Consider the following 24,481-nt stretch of genomic DNA (forward strand, 5'->3'; position numbering starts at 1 on the left):
ATTAGGTTAATGAAAGATACACTAATCTTTGTCCCAGATGCATTGCTTCCCTATATATATATAAAAGGAAACAAGAACCAAGCTAAGCGTTTGTTGCTTACAGGGTACATATGCTGTCCTCCAAAATGTTGGTTCCTAGTTTTGCCTCAACCTCTTGACCTACCAGGTGGGAAATATACAAAGACTCTCTCTTATAAATCGTAGTTAAAACACATCCGCTTTATTTATTTAGGTGCTTTATAAAAACGGGGAAGAAAGAAGAGGGTGAAAAAAGGTATATCGTCTGACGTGCAAGGGACAAACATCTCTACTTGCCCACGGTTGCTGCATTATGTGTTTGCAAACCAGTTCAGCGTTTCCCCCTCAATGTTGAGCAGCGTTTCATTTTACGCGCATCTGTTTATTTCCCCTCTGACGCCCGCTTCCTTCATCCCTCCGCTTCAGGCAGATCTGCAGAGATCCAAGAGGGAGATCAGTTGGCCAGTCACATTTTAATAACGTAAAATAAAAAAAAATCTGAATCTTGCTAAATAGAAGACCTTGCATAAGGAGCTTTTCGGGAGTCTGAAGAGGGCCAGCGACTCCTCTCCCACCCCGCCACCTGGATTCCCAGCGCAGGCACCCCACCGCAACAAACGGAGCGAACAGCCGGAGCGCCGGAGCCACATCCCTTGCTCTGCAAAACAGACGACAAGCGAGGCCCCAGCAACAAATCGTCCCCTAAGATCCTGCCGCTGCCGCGCCGTCCGTTGCCCCGCCACCCCCCACTCCTAGGCACCGATCTGACGTTACCTGCGCCTTCCTACCGCGCGTCTGTTTCCAAACACTGCTCTCCAAAGTGAACCAGGAGAATGTATATGCTTTCGTGGACATTCAGTTCTGATTTTTTTGGGAGATGTTGGTGTTGCATAAAAAAAAAAAAATTGTGGCTGGGAGGGTTTGCAAACGAATGGGAAGCGATTGAGTAGGCACGGGAGAAGTTTAGGAGACCCCAGCGCCCCACCCCAACACCGCCCCAGCCTTCTCTCCGCGCGGCGGAAAGGGACAACCGTGAAAGCGAAAGGCAGGCGAAGCTGGTCCGGAGAGGGGAGGGGGAGCCTAGAGGCGCAGCCGCCGCAGCAGTTGGCGACACTTCCGCCAAGGGTGGGGTTTCTTAGGGACGCCTTTCCCAGGCCCTAAACTCCGCCGGGTTACGTTTCTGCCTCCGCCAGAGCTATGGCTGGGAGGCTGCAGCTTCAGGAATGGAAATGGGCAGAATAAGGCGTTGCTAGAATGCACTGTAGCGCTTTAGACGAAAGGCGTAGGGTGTGTTTTGGAATAGCCTCCCGCTTCAGAGCCATCTCCGGCAGCCCTCCCTGCAAGTAGAAAAGGAGTACTGTGGGCACCACGCCAGGCCTTTGTCCCTCACTGGGGTGCCAACTTCAATAAAATATTTTTTTTGAGGGGGAGGTAAGCCCCATCCTGCATAATGGATCACAAGATACGGCACATGCACACCATTTCAAAGGCAAGGACAATGACAAAGGCAATGATTTGAGGGCTCATTTTTTTCCTGGCCATGTGGCCAGCATGACTAAGGCTCTTCTGGCAAAACCAGAGCAGTGCACAGAACCGCTGTTTACCTTTCTGCCGGAGCGGTACCTATTTATCTACTTGCACTGCATGCTTTCGAACTGCTAGGTTGGCAGGAGCTGGGACCGAACAACAGGAGTTCACCCGGCAACCATTTGATTGGCAAGCCCAAGCGGCACAGTGGTTTAACCCACAGCGCCACCCACGTCCCTAAACCGTTCATTACATTGTTGCTTTTGGTGGGGGGGGGGTTCTTACCCCTGTAACGTTGCTGGATCAGAGCAAAAGAGTCCACCTAGTTCAGCATCCTGTTCACCAGGGGCCTCTTGGGAAGCCCTCAAGCAGAGATGTATTCTGGTTCTGGCATAAATGAGATGTATGGGATTGCACTTTTCTCCTTGTTCTCTGCTCTGGGCTCCTATAGAAAGGGCAATATAGAAAAATAAAACCAAGAATGCAATAAGGCTAGCACAAAATAGTTGAGCTGTTAACCTGCAATTCAGATCTTGCCTGTGTGCCGTGCATGGAGTAGACCTCATATGAGAACAATAGGTAAAGGGACCCTTGCCCATTAGGTCCAGTCGTGGCCTACTCTGGGGTTGCGGCGCTCGTCTTGCTTTATTGGCTGAGGGAGCCAGCATATAACTTCCGGGTCATGTAGCCAGCATGACTAAGCCGCTTCTGGCGAACCAGAGCAGTGCACGGAAACGCCGTTTACCTTCCCGCCGGAGCGGTACCTATTTATTTACTTGCACTTTGACATGCTTTCGAACTGCTATGTTGGCAGGAGCAGGGACCGAGCAACAGGAGCTCACCTCGTCATGGGGATTCGAACCACCAACCTTCTGATCAGCAATCCCTAGGCTCTGTGGTTTAACCCACAGCGCCACCCGCGTCCCTATGAGAACAATAATATTAACCTATTTTAAGCTTCCCATTTTCACACCACATGTAACGATGCCTCAAAATGACCTGCAACTGATGGACTATATGCAACTGGCCGAGATGACTGGCAGAATCCGAGACCTGGGAGAAGAGAGGGTTGAAGAAGACTGGAAGAAATTTAAGATTTATTTACAAAAATATTGTAATTTGGTTGAATGTTAAGAAGGATGCTAAATCACAAATAATTGTCCACCACTGAATTAGATCTGAATTTGACGATAAGTGAGATTAAGGAAAATATAAATCTTTTGGAGAACTGCTAGATTCTACTTAAATGAGCGGATATAAGATTGTAAACAAGATGGTAATTTGCTTGGAAAATTTTTTTTTAACGATGTAAGTGGGAGTGGGAGACGTGAGGGAGTCCAAAGAAGTGACGAAATTATGTTATGATATAAGTAATGTTGCTTATTATTTATGCATTTGTATTCAAAAAACTTTAATAAATATTTATAAAAAAACAAAACAAACAAAATGACCTGTATTAGGGGTCGGGAACTTTTTTAGGCTGAGGGGAGCCAGAGGCATTATCAGAACAGGTTTGAACCAGGCAAAAACACTCAAGGAGGGTACAAGTCAGAGACGGTGAGGAGCATGGGCTGGGGATGTCCCAAGTGTCAGACAGAGATACATAATCACATTTGGGGCCCACCCCACATGAGGTTCTCCACCCCTGAACTCTGGCCAATACAGACACAGGTTCTACACACCACATTGCCATGGACTGGTTTGGCATAGAGGAATGGTGGGAGGAGAGGAACCCATTGGGGAACTACCAAAGGAAGAAGGCTGAGAGCCCAGGGAGTAGTGGTGGAACAATGATGAGTGTGGAGAGGGAGAAGACTGGGAAGAAAAGATGTCAGAAGCTGAAGAGTTAACGGGGCTTTGTGAGCAGGGAGAGTCTGTGCCAGAGAGAAGTTGAGAATCAGAGGCAGAAGCTGATGCAGGAGATGAGGGAGGCCAAGACGTAGAGATGAGTCAGGTGGGTGAAGAGTCACAGGTGTCTTCCCCTCCTGCTGTGACAAGCTCTCCTCCCTCCTTGTCTCCCAGAACCAGAAGAGGGATGAAATGGGCAGAGCAGTAGCAGGCTGCATGCAGGCACAGTCTCTGATTGCTTGGAAAAAGTCCTGGAGAGGAGGGGATTTTCAGTCTCCGCAACTGATTCATGGGGTAAGACCCACCAGAGATGAGCTGCTGTGCTCATTAGGCCTAATACTCAGCCAAGTCTGTGAAGATTGTGTTTTTGCTAATAGTTAACTCCAACTTTGAACAGTGTGATTTACTGCTGGCTCACTCTTTGACACGCATCAAGATTATTATAAATAATTAAAATGAGATTGTGTACTTCCTATGCATGTCAGAGTCACAAACCCCTTTGATTTACACATCTAAACACATTTAATCTTATTGTGTATATTGGTCTTTGAATCTGAATTTTGTTATGCCTACTTCTTTTAAAAATCTGTTGATTTTTTGATTAAGCAGTATATAAATCTTGTTAAGTAAAAACAAATAAAAAGGGATCGCTTGCAAAAACCTCAAGCTGAAACAGAGTGAATATTGTGAAACAGCTTGTGGGCTGCAGTGAGGTGAGAAGAAGCAACTGAAGCATATAAGCAAGTGAGCCTTTGCAACTCCATTAGTGGGAAATAAGAAAGATAAATCTGTAAATGATGACAAGATGGCAGGATTGCTTTTAACCTGAGTTGTTGGAAGAATGTCTGAAAGCAATTTTCATTAACATGAAAGATAAGACTCTAGCTGATGAGCATGTTGCTTTTATTATTCAGCAGGGATAACCAACTGGCACTGTGTGGTCACTGGAGCAATATTCTCTGGCCCATAATTATACTTTATCTGGCTATAACTATATTTGGATCAAGGTGTGGTAAATAATCACTGTAAGGAAAGTGGGGGAGTTTTCAGTGGTAAGCAATAGATGTCCTACGCAAACAATAGATTTCTCTTTAAATTGTATGTGCAATGCTGACTTATTGAGGGTGGGGGCTTGGAACACAACTTGAGTTATTCTGTTCTCTAAGGCTCGTTTTGAAGCTTGTCCAGTCCCCTGCCTTGAAATGAGGTTTTGATTCAAAATGGGATAATCTGGTGCTATTATCTGATAACATCTCTCTGTTGTTGCCAAAACCATCCCATCCCATTCATTTCCCTTTTCCTTCGAAACTTACCAGACAGCAGCAGAAACAGCTGTGCAGATGTTAGGCTGTGGTCTCCTACCTGGTTCCTGGGATTCTTTCAAGAATGCTAGATGAGATTAATGTTGGTCTGATGCTGGAAGGCACTCCTCATTTTTTGTACATGCTCAAGTACATGTTGTTGTTGTTTAGTCGTGTCCGACTCTTTGTGACCCCATGGACCAGAGCACTCCAGGCACTCCTGTCTTCCACTGCCTCCCGCAGTTTGGTCAAACTCATGCTGGTAGCTTCGAGAACACTGCCCAACCATCTCGTCCTCTGTCATCCCCTTCTCCTTGTGCCTTCCATCTTTCCCAACATCAGGGTCTTTTCCAGGGAGTCTTCTCTTCTCATGAGGTGGCCAAAGTACTGGAGCCTCAGCTTCAGGATCTGCTCAAGTACATACTGGAGTACATAACACAGATAAGATATAGATGAGATCCTGAGTCTACATGCATGTTTTGTAACTTTAAAGCATGTGGAGAGAGAAGGGCGGTTAAGCCTTCAAAGCAGCTTTCCATGACATCAGATGCACAGTGTAAATGTTCTCATGGATGCAGCTGCCCACTAGGCAATGGATTAACTCTGCCCATTGTATTTCATACAGGTGGCTGTCTGCAGTGCCAGGTTTCAGTCATTCCTCACCCAATGCCAAATAGATTAAGGCAGCCAAAGGCTAAAATCTCTCCCCCCCCCCAAAAAAAGTTTTTTTATTGGTTTTCACAACATTATAAGCAAACAAACAAACAAACAAACACATAAGACAAACAAACATAAATCATACCCTTATTGAAAATTACACTTATTAACATTGTTAAGTGACTTCCTCGCTTCCCCTTGGTTGAATTTCATTGCATATCCTTTTAACGGTTTTCCAAATCAAAGGCTAAAATCTCAGTATTTTGCTTTGAGGGGGGCAATGCATGTTGTTTATTAACTCCCCCCTGCCTTCTTTAGGTGTGCTGTGCAGTTGTTGGGGCCATTTTTACAGCCAACGTTTCTCAGTTCACCTATGATGAGCAATTAACATGGGAAGCAGCTTTCAGACCATTGCTTCCCAAACATCTGATAGCTGAGACATCTTTTTTTTCTGAATTAAAACAGAAGGCAGCTTTACTCTTATGCCTGCAACACTATTAATTTATCTACCCTAAATGGAACGCCACCCCTTCTAAGTTTTTGCATGAGTCAACACTCTGGCTCATACAGAGATACAATGGTGAGGCTCCTCAATGGGCACTTCTGCATTGTCTATCTGTGAGGAATTACTTAATTATCAAATTACATGTGGCATAGAGACCACTCTGCTGCTTGCAGTGTCTGAATGGAACAAGCTACGTCAGAGATGTAACTTAATGCAGAGATATCTACCTCCAGAGAAGGCTGCTGTTGTATCTTGGCCATTTAAGAGCTTTAATTCATGTACAGTATTACCTTTAATTTTCTAGTTCCTTCGGGGACTTAAAATGATAAAACCTCCTCCTCTCTCATTTTTAAAAGGAAAAATTTCAGGAGATCTGATGTACTATCTTGAGATAGCTATTCTCCTTACATGACAGATGACTAAAGATTTGTAAATGTAAACTTAAGGTTGGCTGCCATTGCTATTTCATGTAAATGGATTTGAATAAGTAGAAAAATGTATAAATACTCAATGCATTGAACAAGTCCTTTCTTAGAATGAGAAATAGCTTTATGTAGTTTTTGCAAGCAACCAGGGTTGCTCTCTCTGATTAATATTTCTTCTAGGAGAAGGGTGGTAGTTTGAAACACTGACAAATACATTTACAAATGATTTTCATCTTAATCTATACCACTTTACATAAGCTGATTGAGTGTCTAAATTAAAAGCTTTTATTCATCATGTGAAAATGTAAAGCTATCTCTTTTAGAGACATAATAAAGCACCAGGTTTTTAGACCAAACGTTTATTCACTTCTTTTTTTCTTCTTTTTTTGGAATGTTAACTCAACTTGTGCTCTTGCTATCAAGCTTCTGCTCAGGTTTTTAAAATGGAGTCTGCATCTTGTATTGCATCTGTCAGGAAACTGTCAAGTTTTATCCTTTATGCTGCATTTAGTATGAATTTATTATTGTGATTGTGATTAAAAACCATAGTGGGACAGCTATCTGGCCATATGCCCATTACCTACTCCTTATTAATTTCAAGCTAGGAAACAGACACGACAGCCAGCCAGCCAGATTCCTTCTTTGCTTGGGAGTCAGGTGATCCAGGAGAGCCAATAGCACACCACTTCCTGCTTCAAGGCCAGCTGTACTCTCTCAGGCTGCCCATCTATACAGTACAGTACTAGCAATAGCAATAGAAAAACACAACAAGTCACACACTGTTGACGTCTTAGTATTAGTACATCTGGTTTAAACTTGAAGTGGTTTTCCACTCCAGCTTCCAATGGAATCTGAAAGAACAGGGATTGTTTGTGACTTGATTTTTACTACAAGTTCTGTGTCACTCTAACCCAGAGGTCGGCAGGGTTTACCTCGTCTGGGCCGGTTCACTCCAGCAGAGATCCCTCCATGAGCCGGATCACGTTCACGTGTGATCACACGCGGCTGCGATTTTCGGTGTCTGAGCATGCACAGATGCAATTTCTGGCACCGCGGAAGTGAGTCCCCGCGCTGTGCTGCGCCGGTTTAGCACAGTGTGTGAAGACTCGCCAAGTGGGCGGCTTGGTTCAGGGGCGGTTCGTGAGCCAGTTAAATGATCCCCGTGGGCTGCTTGTGGCCCAGGGGCCTTAAGTTGCCTATCCCTGCTTAAAAAAAAAATCTTCATGGTGCCAACAGAGTGACCTGCTCCTCTCCTAACCCCTCTGCTGATACGCCCCCAACTTCTGCTTCTTGGTCTGTTCCCTGCACCGTCCAGCCAGCTGTGTCTTGCCGTGGAGTAAATTAAATGTTGGTTCTCACATGCATTCTTCACTTGCAGCCCATTCCTAAGGTATCAAGCCTTTAACCTGTTTGTTGGTGTCTGCACCCTGCTAGCTCCTCCTGGTGATCACCCCATTTGGATTGGTTCCTTTGACCGGCATAACATGGGCTCTGAGCCTGGCTTTGACCAAGAGTGGAAGGAGGTTTCGGAGCCAATCTAGTGAGCTAAGTCTTTGTGTGGCCCAAGTAATACCTGCAGCCTCATTTTGTGACGCTGCAGATAAAGCCAATGACAGAATGGTCTGGAAGCAAAGAATATGTTGAAAATTCCCAGGGAAGGTCCTTTAGAAGCAGTATAATTTTAAAAACTCCTTTGTGTATTTTAAACGAAGCAGTATTACAATAATAAACTAATCATTAAGTGGGGGAAGTACCACTTTATATGTAGGGACCCATTTGTTTGTGATCTCTCATTTGTAGATAATTTTTTTTAGCAAAACCACAGGGGATAAAGTTTGGGAAGAAGTGAAGCAGAAGACATTAAGGGAAAAAAGGGGAATATTTTCTGCACTAAGGCAGAAAAAAGAGAAACACTAATAACCATTTCCCTGCAGATACAGCTTTTTCCTTTCTTTGCTTTTTTTTTACAATTTCAGGATAAGGGTTCATAAGGTGCCAATGTTTACTTGTAATATTGAACACAAAATCGAATTTCTAAAATCTAAGAGTTTTCTGAGTTTCCTTTTTTATTTTTGACCTTTTTTCTGCATGGTATGCCCCCAATTCAGCTTTCTATGTGCAGCTCCCTTGCACTACAGAAGGTGTGAGGAACATTTGTGCTGAACTATAAGTCCCATAATCCCTGGCTGTTGGCCATGCTTGCTGGGACTAATTGGAGTTGTAGTTCAACAACATTTGGAGAGCCAAAGGATTCCCACCTTTGTGTGACAGGGACCAAGGAAAGGATGACCTCTGTGTTGAACTGGCTTTCTCCTCCAGACAGTCATCTCTTTGGTGTGGGGCAGGGGATATGTAAAGAGACCACTTGCTCTGCTGGATTCCAAACCAATTCAAATATTGTGCAACTATGATTGTTTTCTTTTGAGTACATCTACAGCAGGGATTAGGACACGGGTGGCGCTGTGGGTTAAACCACAGAGCCTAGGACTTGCCGATCAGAAGGTCAGCGGTTCGAATCCCCGTGACGGGGTGAGCTCCCATTGCTCGGTCCCTGCTCCTGCCAACCTAGCAGTTCGAAAGCACGTCAAAGTGCAAGTAGATAAAAAGGTACTGCTCCGGCGGGAAGATAAATGGCGTTTCTGTGCGCTGCTCTGGTTCGCCAAAAGCGGCTTAGTCATGCTGGCCAATGGCCTGGAAGCTGTACGCTGGCTCCCTCGGCCAATAAAGCGAGATGAGCGCCGCAACCCCAGAGTCAGCCACGACTGGACCTAATGGTCAGGGGTCCCTTTACCTTTACTCTTACAGCAGGGATTGGGAACTTCTGGCCTTCCATATTGATGGACTCCAGCTCCCATCATCCACCATGCTGGCTTAGGCTGATGGGAGTTGGAGTCCAACAACTTATGGAGGGTCACTGGTCTTGATCCCTGATCAACACTATAATTTTTAATGGGTTTTATGCTGGTTTAACTGTTACATAAAGACATTTGGGGAAAAATGCAGCCTTGTAAGTGGATTAGGGATTTCTTGTTAAAAATCCTTAGCTCTCACATAGTGCTACAATTCTGTAAGGCCCTGGGGACTCTCTCACAGTAGGACCCTTGTACGTTTTACACCATCATGGTAGCTTGGCGGAGAAGGGAGGGCCTACTTTCTACTACACTATTGCTGCTGATGGGTGGTATTGCAGCTACCAGCAGAGATCATATGCTAAAAAGGGGCCAAAAGGATGTCACCTTGTCCTATAAAACTGCTTCTAGCCTGGCTCATTAGTCTGAGCTGAAGACTGAGTTCTCTGCCTGCTTGCTTCTCAGCATGCCTCCAGACTTCTACCTTTGACAAGTTCCTAGGAATCCACGGCAGCCATGGCACTGAAAGCTGCTTCTTCTCATTAGGCATTGCATATTTGAAGACCAAAGTACAAAATACCCATCAATTGTGAAGGGTGAATGAAAAAAAAAAACCCCCGAAACACTCACGGTAGCGTCAGTGACTTTGCTTATTATAAGACATTGTATAGTAACAACATAGGGTTAAAATACATGGCTGGTGTTGTAAATTAGGCTTTAATACATTCAAGAGTAAGCTTTTGAGCCTTGTCGATAGTCTCCTCTTCAATGAAACATGCAATAGTGCCCCTGGCACTCACTTAATGAGGCAGCAGGATGATCAAGCTAGCACAAGCAACAGAAGTATAAAACAGGGAGAGGGAACCTGTGGCCCTCAGTTGTTGTTGGACTACAATTCCCATCAACTGTGCCTGACCATTGGCCATCTGGCTGGGGCTGCTGAGAGTTACAGTTCAGCATCTGGAGGACCAGATGCTCTCCATCCTTTCTTTTATATTGTAAAAGAAACCACCAAGCCTACAATCCTAACCCCACTTACCTAGAACTAATTCTGAGTTAGACATGGTTTAGGATGTGCTGTAAAAGTGTGTTTGCTTTTTAACCTTACTCTTTGTTTCTTACCCATTCCAATCTTATTTTTTTACAGTTTCATTTTTCTATGTATCTACAGTGGTGAAATTAGATATGAAAAGAAAATAGAAGTTCTTTGGATTTCGAGGTGAGAAAAAAAATCACTGGCTACCTAATATTAATCCATCATGATTGCCAGTATAGTTTTGAAATTTGATAGCACTGTCAGGAAGCAGTTTTGAAGAGAGAAGTAGTGGGTGTTGTTAACTGATTATCTGCTGGCAAGAACCTCAGGCCCTTCCATGGTAGAACCCTCTCAAAGTCTGGGTTTCTCTCAGAGGTGTGCCCTGATGTTACACAGCAAAGATGTTGACCACACTTTTATGGTGACTGCAAATGAATCAGCTTTACTCCACCACACTGCACTTTTCGCCAGCTGTAATTGGTTAGCTATTTCAGATACATAAGTTAACCAACACTAGAGGGATTGTAACAAGTGATAACAGCTTCCTGGTCTAACAAAAAAATGCTCCCTTGGCCCCCAGAGTCACTTCCTCAGTTACTTGATCTTTGCCTGTTACTCAGAAACCGTTTCATTACCAGAAACCATTTAATTTCGCCTTCTGCGAGTGTGGCAGAAAGCACCAGTTGCAAAGGGCAGGAGAAGACAAATGAGATATATCTCCATGACAGCAATGAGTGAAGCATTATTAAGAACAGGGATTCAGTCCCAGAATAAACACAGGTGAAGTGAGACATGTGTAGTGAGAGGTTTGCAAAATTATGCATACCTGGAGAACGTGAATAGAAGTATGTAAAAGATAACTACAATGTCCATCGCCTTTTAATAGTGAGACAACACATTTTCAGAACTGGTCTTCAAAAAAGCCAAGCAATGAGCAAGGCCTGTTAAACACTGATATTTGCTTGTATTACATTTCTTATAAATTAGAACACTTTACCCATAGAATATTTCAATAAAAACTAACAGAATTGGGAAAACGTTAAAGTTGTTGCAAAGTAAAATGCAATAGGGAACAGAGTTCAGAATTAACCGGGGTCATCATGATGGTGGTCTAACAGTCTAACGGTTCAGCTTCTTGGTCACAAAAAAGTCTTAGAAGGGCAACATACCGTATTCTTGCTGTCTAAGCCCATACTATTACAGCAGATGGAAAAGTGCTGTGCTCAGTGGTAAAACACATGCTGTACATTCAGAAAACCCCTGGTTCAAGGCCTGATATTTCCAGTCAGAGGATCTTGGTAATAGCATTGTCTGGGACTTTATTGGGGTAGGCAGTGGGTCTGACCTTAGTATAAGAGTAGGCTCATTATGAAGTCATCAGTGATGCCACCATTGTTTCTAGGGAGGGGGCTAGAAACATTTACCTATGTGGGGTGAATGTTCTTCAGTGGCAGGGACTGGGCAGAGGAGGAATGGTGGAGACCGCCTCCCCAGCCTGACCCTTCCAGAGAAGAACGAGACAGTTCAGAATTACAACAGGGGTTTGAGGGAGGTCACAGCGCAGAGGCAGATGAGGGGAAAAGCTGGGAAATAATGGGAAAGGAGGAGGAGGAAGAAGAAGCACCACCAGGGAAGACACAGCTGACAGACTCAGTGTCTTTAGAAAGCATTCCAGACCCCCCCTCTCCCAGAACCCAGTGAGCATTGAAACTAGGAGAGCAAAGAGCTCAAAGGCAAAAGGCCCTTTCCAGTACCCTTGGCAATGACTCATGAGGAAGTGGGAGAGACGGAGGGGGTGGGGTTTCACTTGGAGCAACACCATTACTCTAAGAGGCTATTTCTAAGCCTCTCTCTGTGAATATTGAATCATTATATTGAACCTGGTGACCAATATTGAATATTGAATATTGAACCTGGTGACCAATGAGGTGATGGATGTTGCAGACAGAATGACCTCAGTCAAGTGCACTACCTCATAGGCATATAGATATATAGACAAAGAGGAAACAATAAAAGAAAGCCAATATAAATAGAGAAGAGGTTAATGTACCATAGGGGGGCAGGAAAAGACAAATGCATTTGAAGAAGTGAGTATCTCTATGCGTGCCATCTGTGATAGGGTAACAAGAAGGGAAGAAACTAAGGTAAAGGTAAAGGGACCCCTGCCCATTAGGTCCAGTTATGACCGACTCTGGGGTTGCGGCGCTCATCTCACTTTATTGGCCGAGGGAGCCAGCGTACAGCTTCCAGGTCATGTGGCCAGCATGACTAAGCCACTTCTGGTGAACCAGAGTAGCACATAGAAATGCTGTTTACCTTCCCACCGGAGTGGTACCTATATATCTACTTGCACTTTGACGGGCTTTCGAACTGCTAGGTTGGCAGGAGCAGGGACCAAGCCACGGGAGCTCACCCCGTTGCGGGGATTCAAACTGCCAACCTTCTGATCGCCAAGCCCTAGGATCTGTGGTTTAACCTACAGCACCACCCGCGTCCCTCTGGGAAGAAACTACCCCCCCAAAAAACCCCTCTAGTATTGCAATCATATCATATGGAAGTCACACTGTGTTCAAGAGGGCTTCCTCTCATGTAAGTGTGAATATGATAGAAGATTAGAAAATACCTTCTGTTACTATTGGGCAGGAATTTGTTTAAAGGAGCTCACAGAAAGCCTACACTGCTTTGTTTGAGGACCATGAAGACCATCGTAGTCTTGCCTGGCTTCAGTGGTTCTGGATTTTGCTCTTTTTGCCTTTCTGCCATTTCATATAAATCACTCAGTAAGGTATCTTCATATGTTGCTTCATACCTTTCTGTCTAGAAGGGCAAGATATTTTTTTTAAAATGAAAGACTGAGATCTTTCCATACGCTGTATTGTCAAGTCGTTTTCAGGTAACCTGCTCAATTTTACAGGTTTATATTCTTTCTATATTTCAGTGAGTGAGTGAAAACCCATCATGCCTTTAAAAAACAACCTGCAAGTTTCCATTTGTTTGTTTAAGTAACATACTTGGTTTATTAAGAGCACCAAAGCCATCAATAGTTGTAACTATAGCCATTCTGTATGTACAGTGGTACCTCGGGTTACAGACGCTTCAGGTTATGCGTTTTTGGGTTGCATACTGCGCCGAACCTGGAAGTACCGGAACGGGTTACTTCCAGGTTTCAGCACTCGCACATGTGCAGAAGTGCTAAATCGCCTCCCGCATGGATCACGTTCGCAACCCGAGGTTCCACTGTATATGGGGAACTTGAATGGGCTGGTTGACTTACTGAAGATGGTATCAAATATCAGGATATTTCTTCATGAGCTAGAAACCTGACATTTGGTACACATATATAGTCCAAAATGTACTGTTTTGAGGTGTGTGTGTGTGTGAGGGAATCTAAAATTGCTTGTAAGTCACGCCTTCAAAATGGAGGACATGACTGTAAAATGGTACAGTACAGTTACAGATAGGTAGCCGTGTTGGTCTGCCATAGTCAAAACAAAACAAATTCCTTCCAGTAGCACCTTAAAGACCAACTAAGTCAGTTCTTGGTATGAGCTTTCGTGTGCATGCACACTTCTTCAGATACTTCTTCAGTGTATCTGAAGAAGTGTGCATGCACACGAAAGCTCATACCAAGAACTGACTTAGTTGGTCTTTAAGGTGCTACTGGAAGGAATTTGTTTTGTTTTGACTATGGTACAGTACAGTCATACCTGGGGTACAATGTGCTTCAGGTTGAGTGCTTTCGGGTTGCGTTCCGCGGCAACCCGGAAGTAACGGAGCGCATTACTTCTGGGTTTCGCCACTCGCGCATGCGCAGATGCTCAAAATGAGGCCATGCACATGCGCGGAAGCGGCAAAATACGACTCACGCACGTACAGACGTGCCATCCATCTTACGTTCCATTCAGGATGCAAACGGGGCTCCGGAATGGATCCCGTTCACATCCCGAGGTACCACTGTATTGTTTACCCAGAGTGGCCTGCCTGGTACCTAACTGGAGGTATTTCCAACAATTTTTGTTGTTGTTAAGAATATAAGATGGGCCCCGCTGGATCTGACTAAAGGCCAATGAGATGGGAAGCTTGAGAGCAAGGCCTGAACCCAACAACACACTTCCCACTTGTGTTCCCCAGCAACCATTTTGGGGTTGGTTGGTTTTTTTTTTTTTTTTGTAAACTGGTGTCCTGAATCTTCTGGTATTTAGCTTCCCTGATTCCTCCCAAGTTCAAATCCAATGTTTTTAATTTTTAAATTCTCTGTTTTAAATTATCTGCTCCTGCTTTTTGTTGTTTTTTTAAGTGCTTTTACTCACTGGTATTTTAAAAATGCATTTTGCTGCTTGTTATGTTTTTAGCTCCTATTTATAATTGTGTAAAGCTGCTTTTTATTGTATCTTGTTGGGATTTTATGTTGTTTTGCTGTTTTCTTGTATGATGCTCAAAGAGCTATTGGGCATCTAAAAAATGTAGAAAATTAGATTGCTTTACCCCCTAGATTGCTTTACCCCCAGGCAGAATGCAAAAGCACTCAAGCACAGTGCAAGCCAAATTGAAGATAGATGGTGTTGGCCTTTGGGAACAGTCCTTCAAGGTTCAAGCCTACTCAGACCTTGGAGGAGGAGGAGGAGGAGGAGGAGGAGGAGGAGGAGGAGCCTCCAGCAGATCTCCACAATGCCAATGATTCTGAAGTGCTGTTGGCTCTGGATATCCCTGCCATGGACTAGAGGTCACCACACCTGCTGCATGGCTTCCTCTGGCGGGATCTCTGACCTGCCCCTTCTCATCTTCTTCAGGGTCATAGGAGCAGAGGAGATGGTGATCCAGATGGGAGCTTCAGCGCTGCCACCCAGGTGCCTGGCTAGCTGCATCTGAAGCTCAGGATGAAGTGGTAGCTCATGGATCATGGTCTGCCCAAGTGCTAGGAAGGAGCAGATCCTCTAGCTTCATTGTAAGTCCCCAGTCTGAGCTACTTCATTGCTGGAGCAACAGCTCTTTCCCCAAGTTCCAGCCTTTTTTGTGAGGGAAATGGACAAGCAATTCCCTGCAGCAGCCAGGGGCATGTGTATATACTTGCAGAATGCATGCCGACTTTTGTAATACGAACGTATATACTTACCTTTGTGGTTGTCACACTTTTTCAGAACTCTAGATAGGACACTATTACGAGAATGCCTTCCAAAGGATCTTTTGCTTCCAGGCACGTGCTCAGCTCTGGGAGGCAAGAGATCACACATTTTTATATTGGAATGTGCTACTATGCCTGACAGCTATGTAAGAACAATGAAGAATGGTAGAAAAGGAAACAGCAACCACCTTATATATTAAGGTATTGGGGCTTTGCCCAAGATAAGGAAGGAAACGTAAAACCCATTCAAAACTGAGAATATGTTGCAGGACACACATTAGATAAGGTGATGACATGTACTATGTCACATCACCAATAGAAGTTGATCCAGTTTAAGATATCCCCTTATCCGCTTGTCTCTCTAAGGATCGGCATAGCATTAACACTCAAGAATAAACTTAAACACAGGACCAGATCTGAGTGTGCCTGCGGCCTAGGCAGAGGTCTGCATCCATGTAAACGCTCCATATCATAGTTTCTTATATGTATGTCTCTGTGTTAGCTGGAGTGGCTAGACAGCATGCTATCCATGATAAATGCAAATAGTTTCCACTCTCCCTCCACCTCCTCCTCTCTCTCACCCCCCACCTTCCTAAACCCTTTGTGAAATGTCTACTTTGTCCATTGGGCAGGCTGGTCCTGCACAGAAGTGCATGGGGTGGATTAAAAATTTTAGCAACCACTTGCAAACCACATCACAATCAGGTGACTCGGTATTAATAACATACAAAAACAAAATGCTGTCAGACCACAAGTAACTATTCCATGAGGCAAGGTTAAACCTGCACTGCAGCTGGTGAATGTTGGGTGCCATTAAGGTTGACCCATAGAACCATAGAAGCGTAGAGCTGGAAGGGACCACGAGGGGCATCTAGTCTAACCCCCTGCAATGCAGGAATCTTTTGCCCAACATGGGGCTTGAACCTACAACCCTGACCTTAAGAGTCTCATGCTCTACCAACTGAGCTATCTGCTTATTCGGTTGGCCAAGTGACAGGATGATCTGTGGCACACAAGCCACTAGAAAGTTCTGCATAAGCACCATTGAATTGAATATTAAAATGATGTTAATAGCTAGGCACAGCACAACTAAAATAAAAAGCACAGACCTGGTCGCGAGCTTACAATAACATAGGCTAATTCGGGCATGGGAAACCTATGGCCCTCCAGGTGTTCTTGGATTCCAGCTCCCATCAGCATCGCCAACGGCCAAGGATTTTAAGAGCTATAGTCCAACATCTGGAGGACCACAAGTTCCCCATGCCTGGACTACACACACAAGAACAGGCGAATGTACAGAGGATCATGAAAAGGAATTTAGGTTGATGGTGTTGTAGTTCAGAGGCAAGTTATTAAGAGGCATTTAAACCTAGCTTAAATCCAGGCTAATCCTCCCTTGCAGGTGCATTTCTAGTAGTGCTTGTTCTGTGACTGGAGACCAATCTTCCCTTACTTTTGTCTCTGTAACAATAGGAGTGTAGTAAGTTTACTTATTCTGAGTCAGATCCATCGGTCCCTCTAGCTCAGTTCTGTTTACACTGGCTGGCAACAGCTCTCCAGGGGTTCAGGCAGGAGTATCTCTCCCAGCTCCAACTTTTTTCCAGTGCTTTTCCAAGCTCCAGCTCGTTCTCTGGCTACAACCCCTTTTGGTTTCAGGAGGACAATGTGACAGTATGGAAGTGTGTTAGACTTGGGCCAATGGAACCTGGGTTCAAATCCCCACTCAGTTATGAAGCTCACTGGCTGATGCAAGACCACCCAGTATCTCTCTCAGCCTTAATCTATTCCTGTGTCCTAACAGCAAGCAATGTGTCAGTGGAAGCAGCTGCAAGGGCTAGACTACTGTTTCCAAAACTTGGGACTCCAACTGTGTTTGGACTACAACTCTCATCATCCGTGACCACTGAGTCCTGCTCTCTAGAGATCATGGGAGTTGCAGCTCGACCACAGCTGGAGACCCAAGTTTTTTTGGGGGGGAATGGGCTAGACTCCAAAACGTTTCTCAAACATGGGTCCCTTAGCTGTTGCTCGACTACAAGAAGAATTTGGATTTGATATCCCACTTTATCACTACCTGAAGGAGTCTCAAAGCGGCTAACAACCTCCTTTCCCTTCCTCCCCCACTACAAACACTCTGTGAGGTGGGTGAGGCTGAGAGACTTCAAAGAAGTGTGACTATCCTAAGGTCACCCAGCAGCTGCATGTGGAGGAACGGAGACGCGAACCCGGTTCCCCAGATTACGAGCCCACCGCTCTTAACCACTACACCACACTGGCTCTCCCATCATCCCTAGCTACCAGGACCAGTGGTCAGGGATGATGGGCATTGTAGCCCAACAACATCTGATGGAGAACAACAACAACCGGGAAAAGATAGACATAACATTTTACAAGGACAGGAAGAATTACCACGGACAGAATAAGTGCCACACACAGGAAGAACAAGGATATAGTTTGAGTGCCTCACTTGTAGTTCTATAAATCATTTAATGTGTCAAGCACGAATGGAAGTTATTAATATTGCAGTTGTTGCATAAGGGATTATTATTTTGACCGGAATGTAATTGAAATTAGTAAGATTTTGGAATGCAGAAATAAAGAAAATAATCAAACTATCAAATATAGCACACGGGTGTGTGTGTGGACCTGAATTATATAATACAGTATTTTTATTATTGGTATTAGTAATTGCATTATAATTTGGTATTGTTATAGTGAGGCAATTATTGGATTGTAACTGAAAAATGAATAAAAATTGGTTAATTGGTTAATTGGAATGATATAATCAGGAAGAGGCGTGACTGCTGCAACCACAACAAAGAATTAATGCAACCATAAGGTGGGAGGGACGCGGGTGCGCTGTGGTCTAAACCACTAAGCCTAGGGCTTGCCGATCGGAAGGTAGGTGGTTAAGATCCCCACGACGGGGTGAGCTCCCGTTGCTCGGTCCCTGCTCCTGCCAACCTAGCAGTTCGAAAGCACATCAAAGTGCAAGTAGATAAATAGGTACCGCTCCAGTGGGAAGGTGAATAGCGTTTCGGTGCGCTGCTCTGGTTCTCCAGAAGCGGCTTAGTCATGCTGGCCACATGACCTGGAAAAACTCTGCGGACAAACGTCGGCTCCCTCGGCCAGTAAAGTGAGATGAGCGCCGCAACCCCAGAGTCGTTCATGACTGGACTTAACTGTCAGGGGTCCTTTACCTTTGAGGAGGGAGAGAAGGAAGCCGATTAGCTCATATGAGCCAAAAAAAACGTGAAAAATCCAGGAAGGATGTATTTAAATATTGTAAAATGAAAACTTAATAAAAAAGGAAAAATTAATAAAAATTATCAACAACATCTGGGCACCCAAGTTTGGAAAAAAAAAAAAGGCAGTCTTTGGGAGGGGCTTCTTTGCTCCCAGGTAAGCTCATCCTGGGGGGAGAAGTTGCATCCCACCTCGGCCCCCGACGGTTTGGGGTCGACGCGTAAGAGGCCCCTCGCCTCGCTCACGTGAGGAACCCGGAATAGCGCGCGGCCTCAGTCAGCACGGGCTCTTCCGCCCCGGGATCAGCTGACGACAGCTGGGCTTCCTCCCAGGGCATTTAATTGCAGGCGCAGCTGGGGAAGGCTGAGGAGCTCTTCTTCGCGCCTTTTTTCCTTTCCTCCCCCCTCCCCCGCCCGTCGCGCTCCTTCCCCTCAGCCCACCAGGGGCGGCCACCTCAGGAGAAGCCAAAAGTCCTCTCAGGAGTCTTGCCTCTCCCTTGAGTGGGGCGTGTGGGGAGAGAGAGGCAGCACATTTTGGGGGCAGAGATGTCAGGGGTCGTGGTAAATGGAACTCAAGTAAGTGCCTCCCCACTCACCCACCTAACCCTATTTGTTTGACAGAAACACTTGGTTGGTGGGGGGGGGGCGGGCGGGGGCGTCTTTCGTTGAAGCGTCTCTCAGTTTCGCTTTCTTCTCCCGCCCCCCTTTCCTTTCTCAGCCTCTGCTTGGAGTCCTTTAAAACTTCTCTCTCGTGCTTCCTATTACCCCAAACGCCTGACCTCTCTCTCCCTCCCCCAACGCAACGAGGAGAAGATGAAGAAGGGGAAGAATTTCCCTTCCCCTTCCTCCTCATGGCGTCAGGCCCCCTTGTCCCAAGTCATGGGTTCAAGCTGGGTATGGGAAAGCTCTCTCAAATGACTACTATTATTATTATTGCATCCAATGGGGAGCAGTTCCTGCTCATTACAGCCGTTTTGAACTTTCAGGATGAGACATAGTCATGACTGGTGGTTGAAGACTTACTTTCCTCTTCTCTTCTCCTGCCCCCCTAAGCAATAGATCACAGCTTCTATAGCCTACATATAGTACAGTGGTGCCTCGGGTTACATATGCTTCAGGTTACATACGCTTCAGGTTACAGACTCCGCTAACCCAGCAATAGTGCTTCAGGTTAAGAACTTTGCTTCAGGATAAGAACAGAAATTGTGCTCCGGCGGCGCGGCGGCAGCAGGAGGCCCCGTTAGCTAAAGTGATACCTCAGGATAAGAACAGTTTCAGGTTAAGTACGGACCTCCAGAACGAATTAAGTTCTTAACCCGAGGTACCACTGTAGTGGTATTTAAAACGAGAGTCATCACAGTGTCCCCTTTTTTGCTCTTCAAAATATGGCAACCCTAAATAATAATAATAATAAATTTCATTGCAAGAAAAGGTGCCTAGATATTCTCTTGTGGTGACCATAATCTCTGTTTAAAGTGCCATTTGGCAATTAGCTTATCTATGTGAGTTTCTTATACTGCAAGTAAGTGTGCACAGGATTATGGCAAAGCTTTCCAAACTGTGTGTCGGGACACGTTAGTGTGTCAGCTGCAGTGTGTAGGTGTGTTGTGCAAACGCTCCCCACGCTCCTCCCAGGGCTGGAAAGGGGTTAGTTTAACCTCCGGTTTGCTAGTAAAACTGAATTACTGTGTCATGAAATGATGCAAAACTGAATTACTGCATTGCAAAATGATGCATGTCTAAAAAGTGTGTCACCAACATGAAAAGTTTGGAATGCTCTGGAGTACAGGCTTGGTATACTCTCGTATGAGGCTGCTTGTCAGACTGAGTGTGAAGCAGGGCTCCTGTGCCTAATGCATTAAAGGGATTTAGATGCAACTTCTCCCATCAAGGTACTGCAGTTATAAGAAGCTTTACCTGCCAAAATTCTCCCTTTCTAATGCATGTATTAAACTGTCTTAATGCAGCTTGGGAGCTCTACATGGCTATGGTGTTCTGAAGCCTCAGACCTCTTTAGTGTGCCTGAGCATCTGTACGTTTCCTGAGTACTGTACAAGGCCATGGGCATATGCGAGAATCTCTTATGTCTGTAGCCTCATGTATTCTCTATGAACTTATTAAATAAACAAAGAGCCCCTTCCCCAATAGTCTTAGAAGGTGATAGATTGCAACTTTGAGTGGAGTCTCTTCTTCCTTTCCTCGGAGGTAACAGACATAAGCAATATTTGTGTTCATGGGTTCCCAGACATCACCTCTTTGGAACAGGGCTGTGCCCTCAAACTCTTACTGTAGGGGTAATGTCCTCTAACTGTTGCTTTAAACTTCACTGTGGATGCAGAGTACATATTCCGCTTACTAGCAGAAGGTTTAAGTTTCTCTGACCCACAGATAAAATGATCAAAACCAAGCATGCTCTTAAGGTCCCCACTCCCATTGCTGCTAAAGGGTCTGTGCATGTCTCGTATGGATAAGGAGCACGTGTAGAGTTTTGTACACATTGCTTTGTATGCAACAACCCTGTAATATAGGCCAGCTATTTTATCTTGACTGTTGCAGGTGGGAAAAGGCTGAGGAAGAGTGGCTTGCCTAAGTTCACAACAGTTCACAACAGTTGTAAGATTTGGACCAAGGGGGCTTCCAGCAAGCCCATTGAGAAAGGCTTGCTTTCTTAACACTTTTTGCAGAATGCACTTTTGCCCAGGTGGTAATACTAATTATTATTCCTGCCATTATGCTGCAGATGCTACCAGTGTCCTCATTACAACATGCTGCACTTAAAAGCCATGTGTCCATGGGGAGGGTTCGATACATGTTTCAGATCAGTTGTGGGTGCTGACATAGTTACGCTGAAGTTTTGCTTGCAAAACAGAAAATAATAAAATTGCACATAGCTGTCATGAAATTAAATATGGTGTATGTGTGTTCTTTTTATTTTGAAAAGGGGGTTTACTGCCCATGCCTCAACTTCCATTTTCAGCATAGTAGTAACCATTTTCAGGTGTTTGTGTGTGTGTTTGTTCTTTGTTTCTGCAAGATAGAAACATACTTAAACAGTACGCAAAGATACCTACAAACTATGTATCAAGTTTATTCCTTTTTTTGGGAAACATTTTGCACAGATTACAAAAACATCTGAGGGTAGAGGAATAGACTTTTCATTGAGATAGCAACTAATGAATTACAACCATAAAAGAGCTCTGCTGTACCAGATGAAAGAGCTTTACTGCCTCTGAACATGGATGTTCTATTTTTGCTAATAGCTGTTGAAAAACCTATGTTCTTCACAAGGTTTGTCTAACACCCTATGCTAATAGTCACCACTGTTTCTTTTGATAATGATCTGTTGTGTAGAAAAGTCCATTTTCTTGTCGTAAATAAGGTGTGCTGTTGAGCAATCCTTCTCTGATCCTTCTTTCTTGATAGGCTTGATGGTCTTCACTATACAGCCGTACCTCTGCTCCCGAACACCTTCGGAGTTGAAGGTTTCGGCTCCCGAACGATTGAAAACTGGAAGTGAGTGTTCCGGTTCTTGAACATTCTTTCGGAAGCCGAACATCCGACGGGGCTTCCACGGCTTCCGATTGGCTGCAGGAGCTTCCTGCAGCCTATCAGAAGCTGCACTTTGGAAGTTGAACGGACTTCCAGAACGGATTCTGTTCAACTTCTGCGGTATGACTGTATACATGCTAAACATTTTTTCATGATTATGGATAGGATTCATTTTAGAGCACTAAACCTTGAGCTTTCTCTTGCTTGTCACAACATTTAAAAAGTGTGGTCCCTAAAAATGAAGAATCAGTTACCATAGTTTGACTATATACATATTTGGAAGTAAGTCTGAACACATTCCATGGGATTTTTATCCTGGTAAGTGTATTTTTGGATTTCAGTCTTAAAAGCCAGAACCCGTGTGAATTTATTCAGAAGTAAAGCAATATTTGAAATTCACCAGGTGTGTTTTGCAATTGGGGTGGGTTCAATTGCCACCATGTGGAGATCTCTGGATGCCAGGCTGGTGGCTGACATCTCCATCTGGCTGGCCCCTCCAACTTTCCTAAGCTGGTGAGCACAGAAGAGCTTCTTTATTGCACTTATATCCTGCCTTTTTCTCCAAGAAGTACATAGTTCACACCCCTCCTCAGTTAATCCCTACAATGACCCTGTAAAGTAGGTTAAGAGGCTGTGACTGGCCCAAGGTCACCCAGTGAGCTTCATGAGTGAGTGGGGATTAGAACCCTGATCTCCTAGGTCCTAGTCCAGGGGTCAGCAACCTTTTTCAGCCATGGGCCGGTCCACCGTCCCTCAGACCATGTGGTGGGCTGGGCTATATTTTGAAAAAAATATATGAACGAATTCCAAAAAGCACACATTCTGCTCATGTAAAAAACACCAGGCAGGCCCCACAAATAACCCAGAGATGCATTTTAAATAAAAGGACACATTCTACTCATGTAAAAACACCCTGATTCCCGGACTGTCTGCGGGCCATTTTGAGAAGGCGATTGGGCTGCATCCGGCCCCCGGGCCTTAGGTTGCCTACCCCTGTTCTAGTCCAATACACTAACCATTACACCACACTGACCTCTTAGAGTACTTCTGCTGTGGGACAGAACCACAGCAGTTGAATTGTAAAACCAATTCAATTCATATTCAAGCCCATATTTATTTACCTACTTAATTTACTGCTATCTACAGTAAATTAAGTAGGTAAATAAATATGGGCTCGAATATGAATTGAATTGGTTTTATTCTGGATTGTTTTATTTGATGTTTTAATGTGTTGTAAACCACTTTTTTCTTTAAAATATAAAGTAGTAAAGAAATGAAAGGAATAATAACAATGATAGGGTTGGTGTGTGTCCTCTTTTTCTAGGACATGCCCTCCTTTTCAGGGGTAAAATTTCTTTCTGGGTGGATTTTTTTAAATTTCCCAAAATGTCTCTGGCTATACTTTCTGGATGAGACGTAGATATGACTGGTGGTTGAAGACTTGCTTTCCTCTTCTCTTCTCCTGCCCCCCTCAGCAGTAGATCACAGCTTCTATAGCCTACATATAGTAGTGGTATTTAAAATGAGAGTCATCACAATGTCCCCTTTTTTGCTCTTCAAAATATGGCAACCCTAAATAATAATAATAAATTTCATTGCAAAAAAAAGGTGCCTAGACATTCTGTTGTGGTGACCATAATCTCCGTTTAAGGTGCCATTTGGCAATTATCTTATATATCTGAGTTTCTTACACTGCAAGTAAGTGTGCACAGGATTATGGCAGAGCTTTCCAAACTGTGTGTTGGGACAAGTTAGTGCAGGGGTCAGCAATCTAAGGCCCATGGGCTGGAAGCGGCCTGTGGAAGTCGTTTGACCGGCCCATGAGTCGCCCCTGAACCAAGATACCGGCGAAGCACAGCGCAGCGCAGGGATTCACTTCCGCTGTGCCAAAATTCGCTCCTGCGTAGACACTGAAAATCGTGTCTGCGCACCTCATGCAAAAATCACCTCATACGTGCCCGAAATCCAGCCCACAGAGGGATCTCCATGGGACCGATCCAGCCCAGGCAAGATAAACCTTGCTGACCCCTGCGTTAGTGTGTCAGCTGCAGTGTGTAGGTGTGTCATGCAAACGCTCCCCATGCTTGCCTCAGGGCTGGAAAGGGGTTGGTTTAACCTCTGGTTTGCTAGTAAAACTGAATTACTGTGTTGCAAAATGATTCATGTCTAAAAAGTGTGGCACCAACATGAAAAGTTTGGAAAGTTCTGGAGTACAGGTTTGGTATGCTCTCCTATGAGGCTATTTGTCAGACTAGGTGTGAAACAGGGCTCCTGTGCCTAACGCATTAAAGGGATTTAGATGCAACTTCTCCCATCGAGGTACTGCAGTTTTAAGAAGCTTTACCTGCCAAAATTCTCCCTTTCTATGCATGTATTAAACTGTCTTAATGCAGCTTGGG

The 24,481-nt window shown here is 44.6% G+C and overlaps 1 protein-coding gene and 2 long non-coding RNA genes across 4 annotated transcripts in view; 2 read left to right on the top strand and 1 right to left on the bottom strand.

The window, feature by feature from the left end:
* Nucleotides 1–214: 214 nt before the first annotated feature.
* Nucleotides 215–11,979, bottom strand: LOC309343159. 2 transcript variants are annotated; one of them, XR_014157133.1, is made up of 4 exons: nt 11,336–11,979; nt 4,707–4,839; nt 1,868–1,990; nt 215–1,355 (listed from the first exon to the last, which is right to left on the bottom strand). It is a non-coding gene; the product is annotated as an uncharacterized lncRNA (long non-coding RNA). The 2 variants fall into 2 exon arrangements; XR_014157134.1 differs by having other exon boundaries at nt 1,831–1,990.
* Nucleotides 4,798–7,506, top strand: LOC309343186. The gene is made up of 3 exons (XR_014157164.1): nt 4,798–4,850; nt 5,124–5,387; nt 5,598–7,506. It is a non-coding gene; the product is annotated as an uncharacterized lncRNA (long non-coding RNA).
* Nucleotides 11,980–18,858: 6,879 nt separating the features above from the next.
* LRMDA (leucine rich melanocyte differentiation associated) overlaps nt 18,859–24,481 on the top strand; it is a 734,468-nt gene continuing 728,845 nt past the window's right edge. Inside the window, 1 exon segment of the mRNA XM_081864461.1 lies at nt 18,859–19,109. Coding sequence (XP_081720587.1) covers nt 19,080–19,109 — 30 coding nt within the window. The 5' untranslated portion in view covers nt 18,859–19,079.

The sequence above is a fragment of the Podarcis erhardii genome (genome assembly GCF_964252035.2).
Source record: "Podarcis erhardii genome assembly, chromosome: 5".
NCBI classification, from domain to species: Eukaryota; Metazoa; Chordata; class Lepidosauria; order Squamata; family Lacertidae; genus Podarcis; species Podarcis erhardii.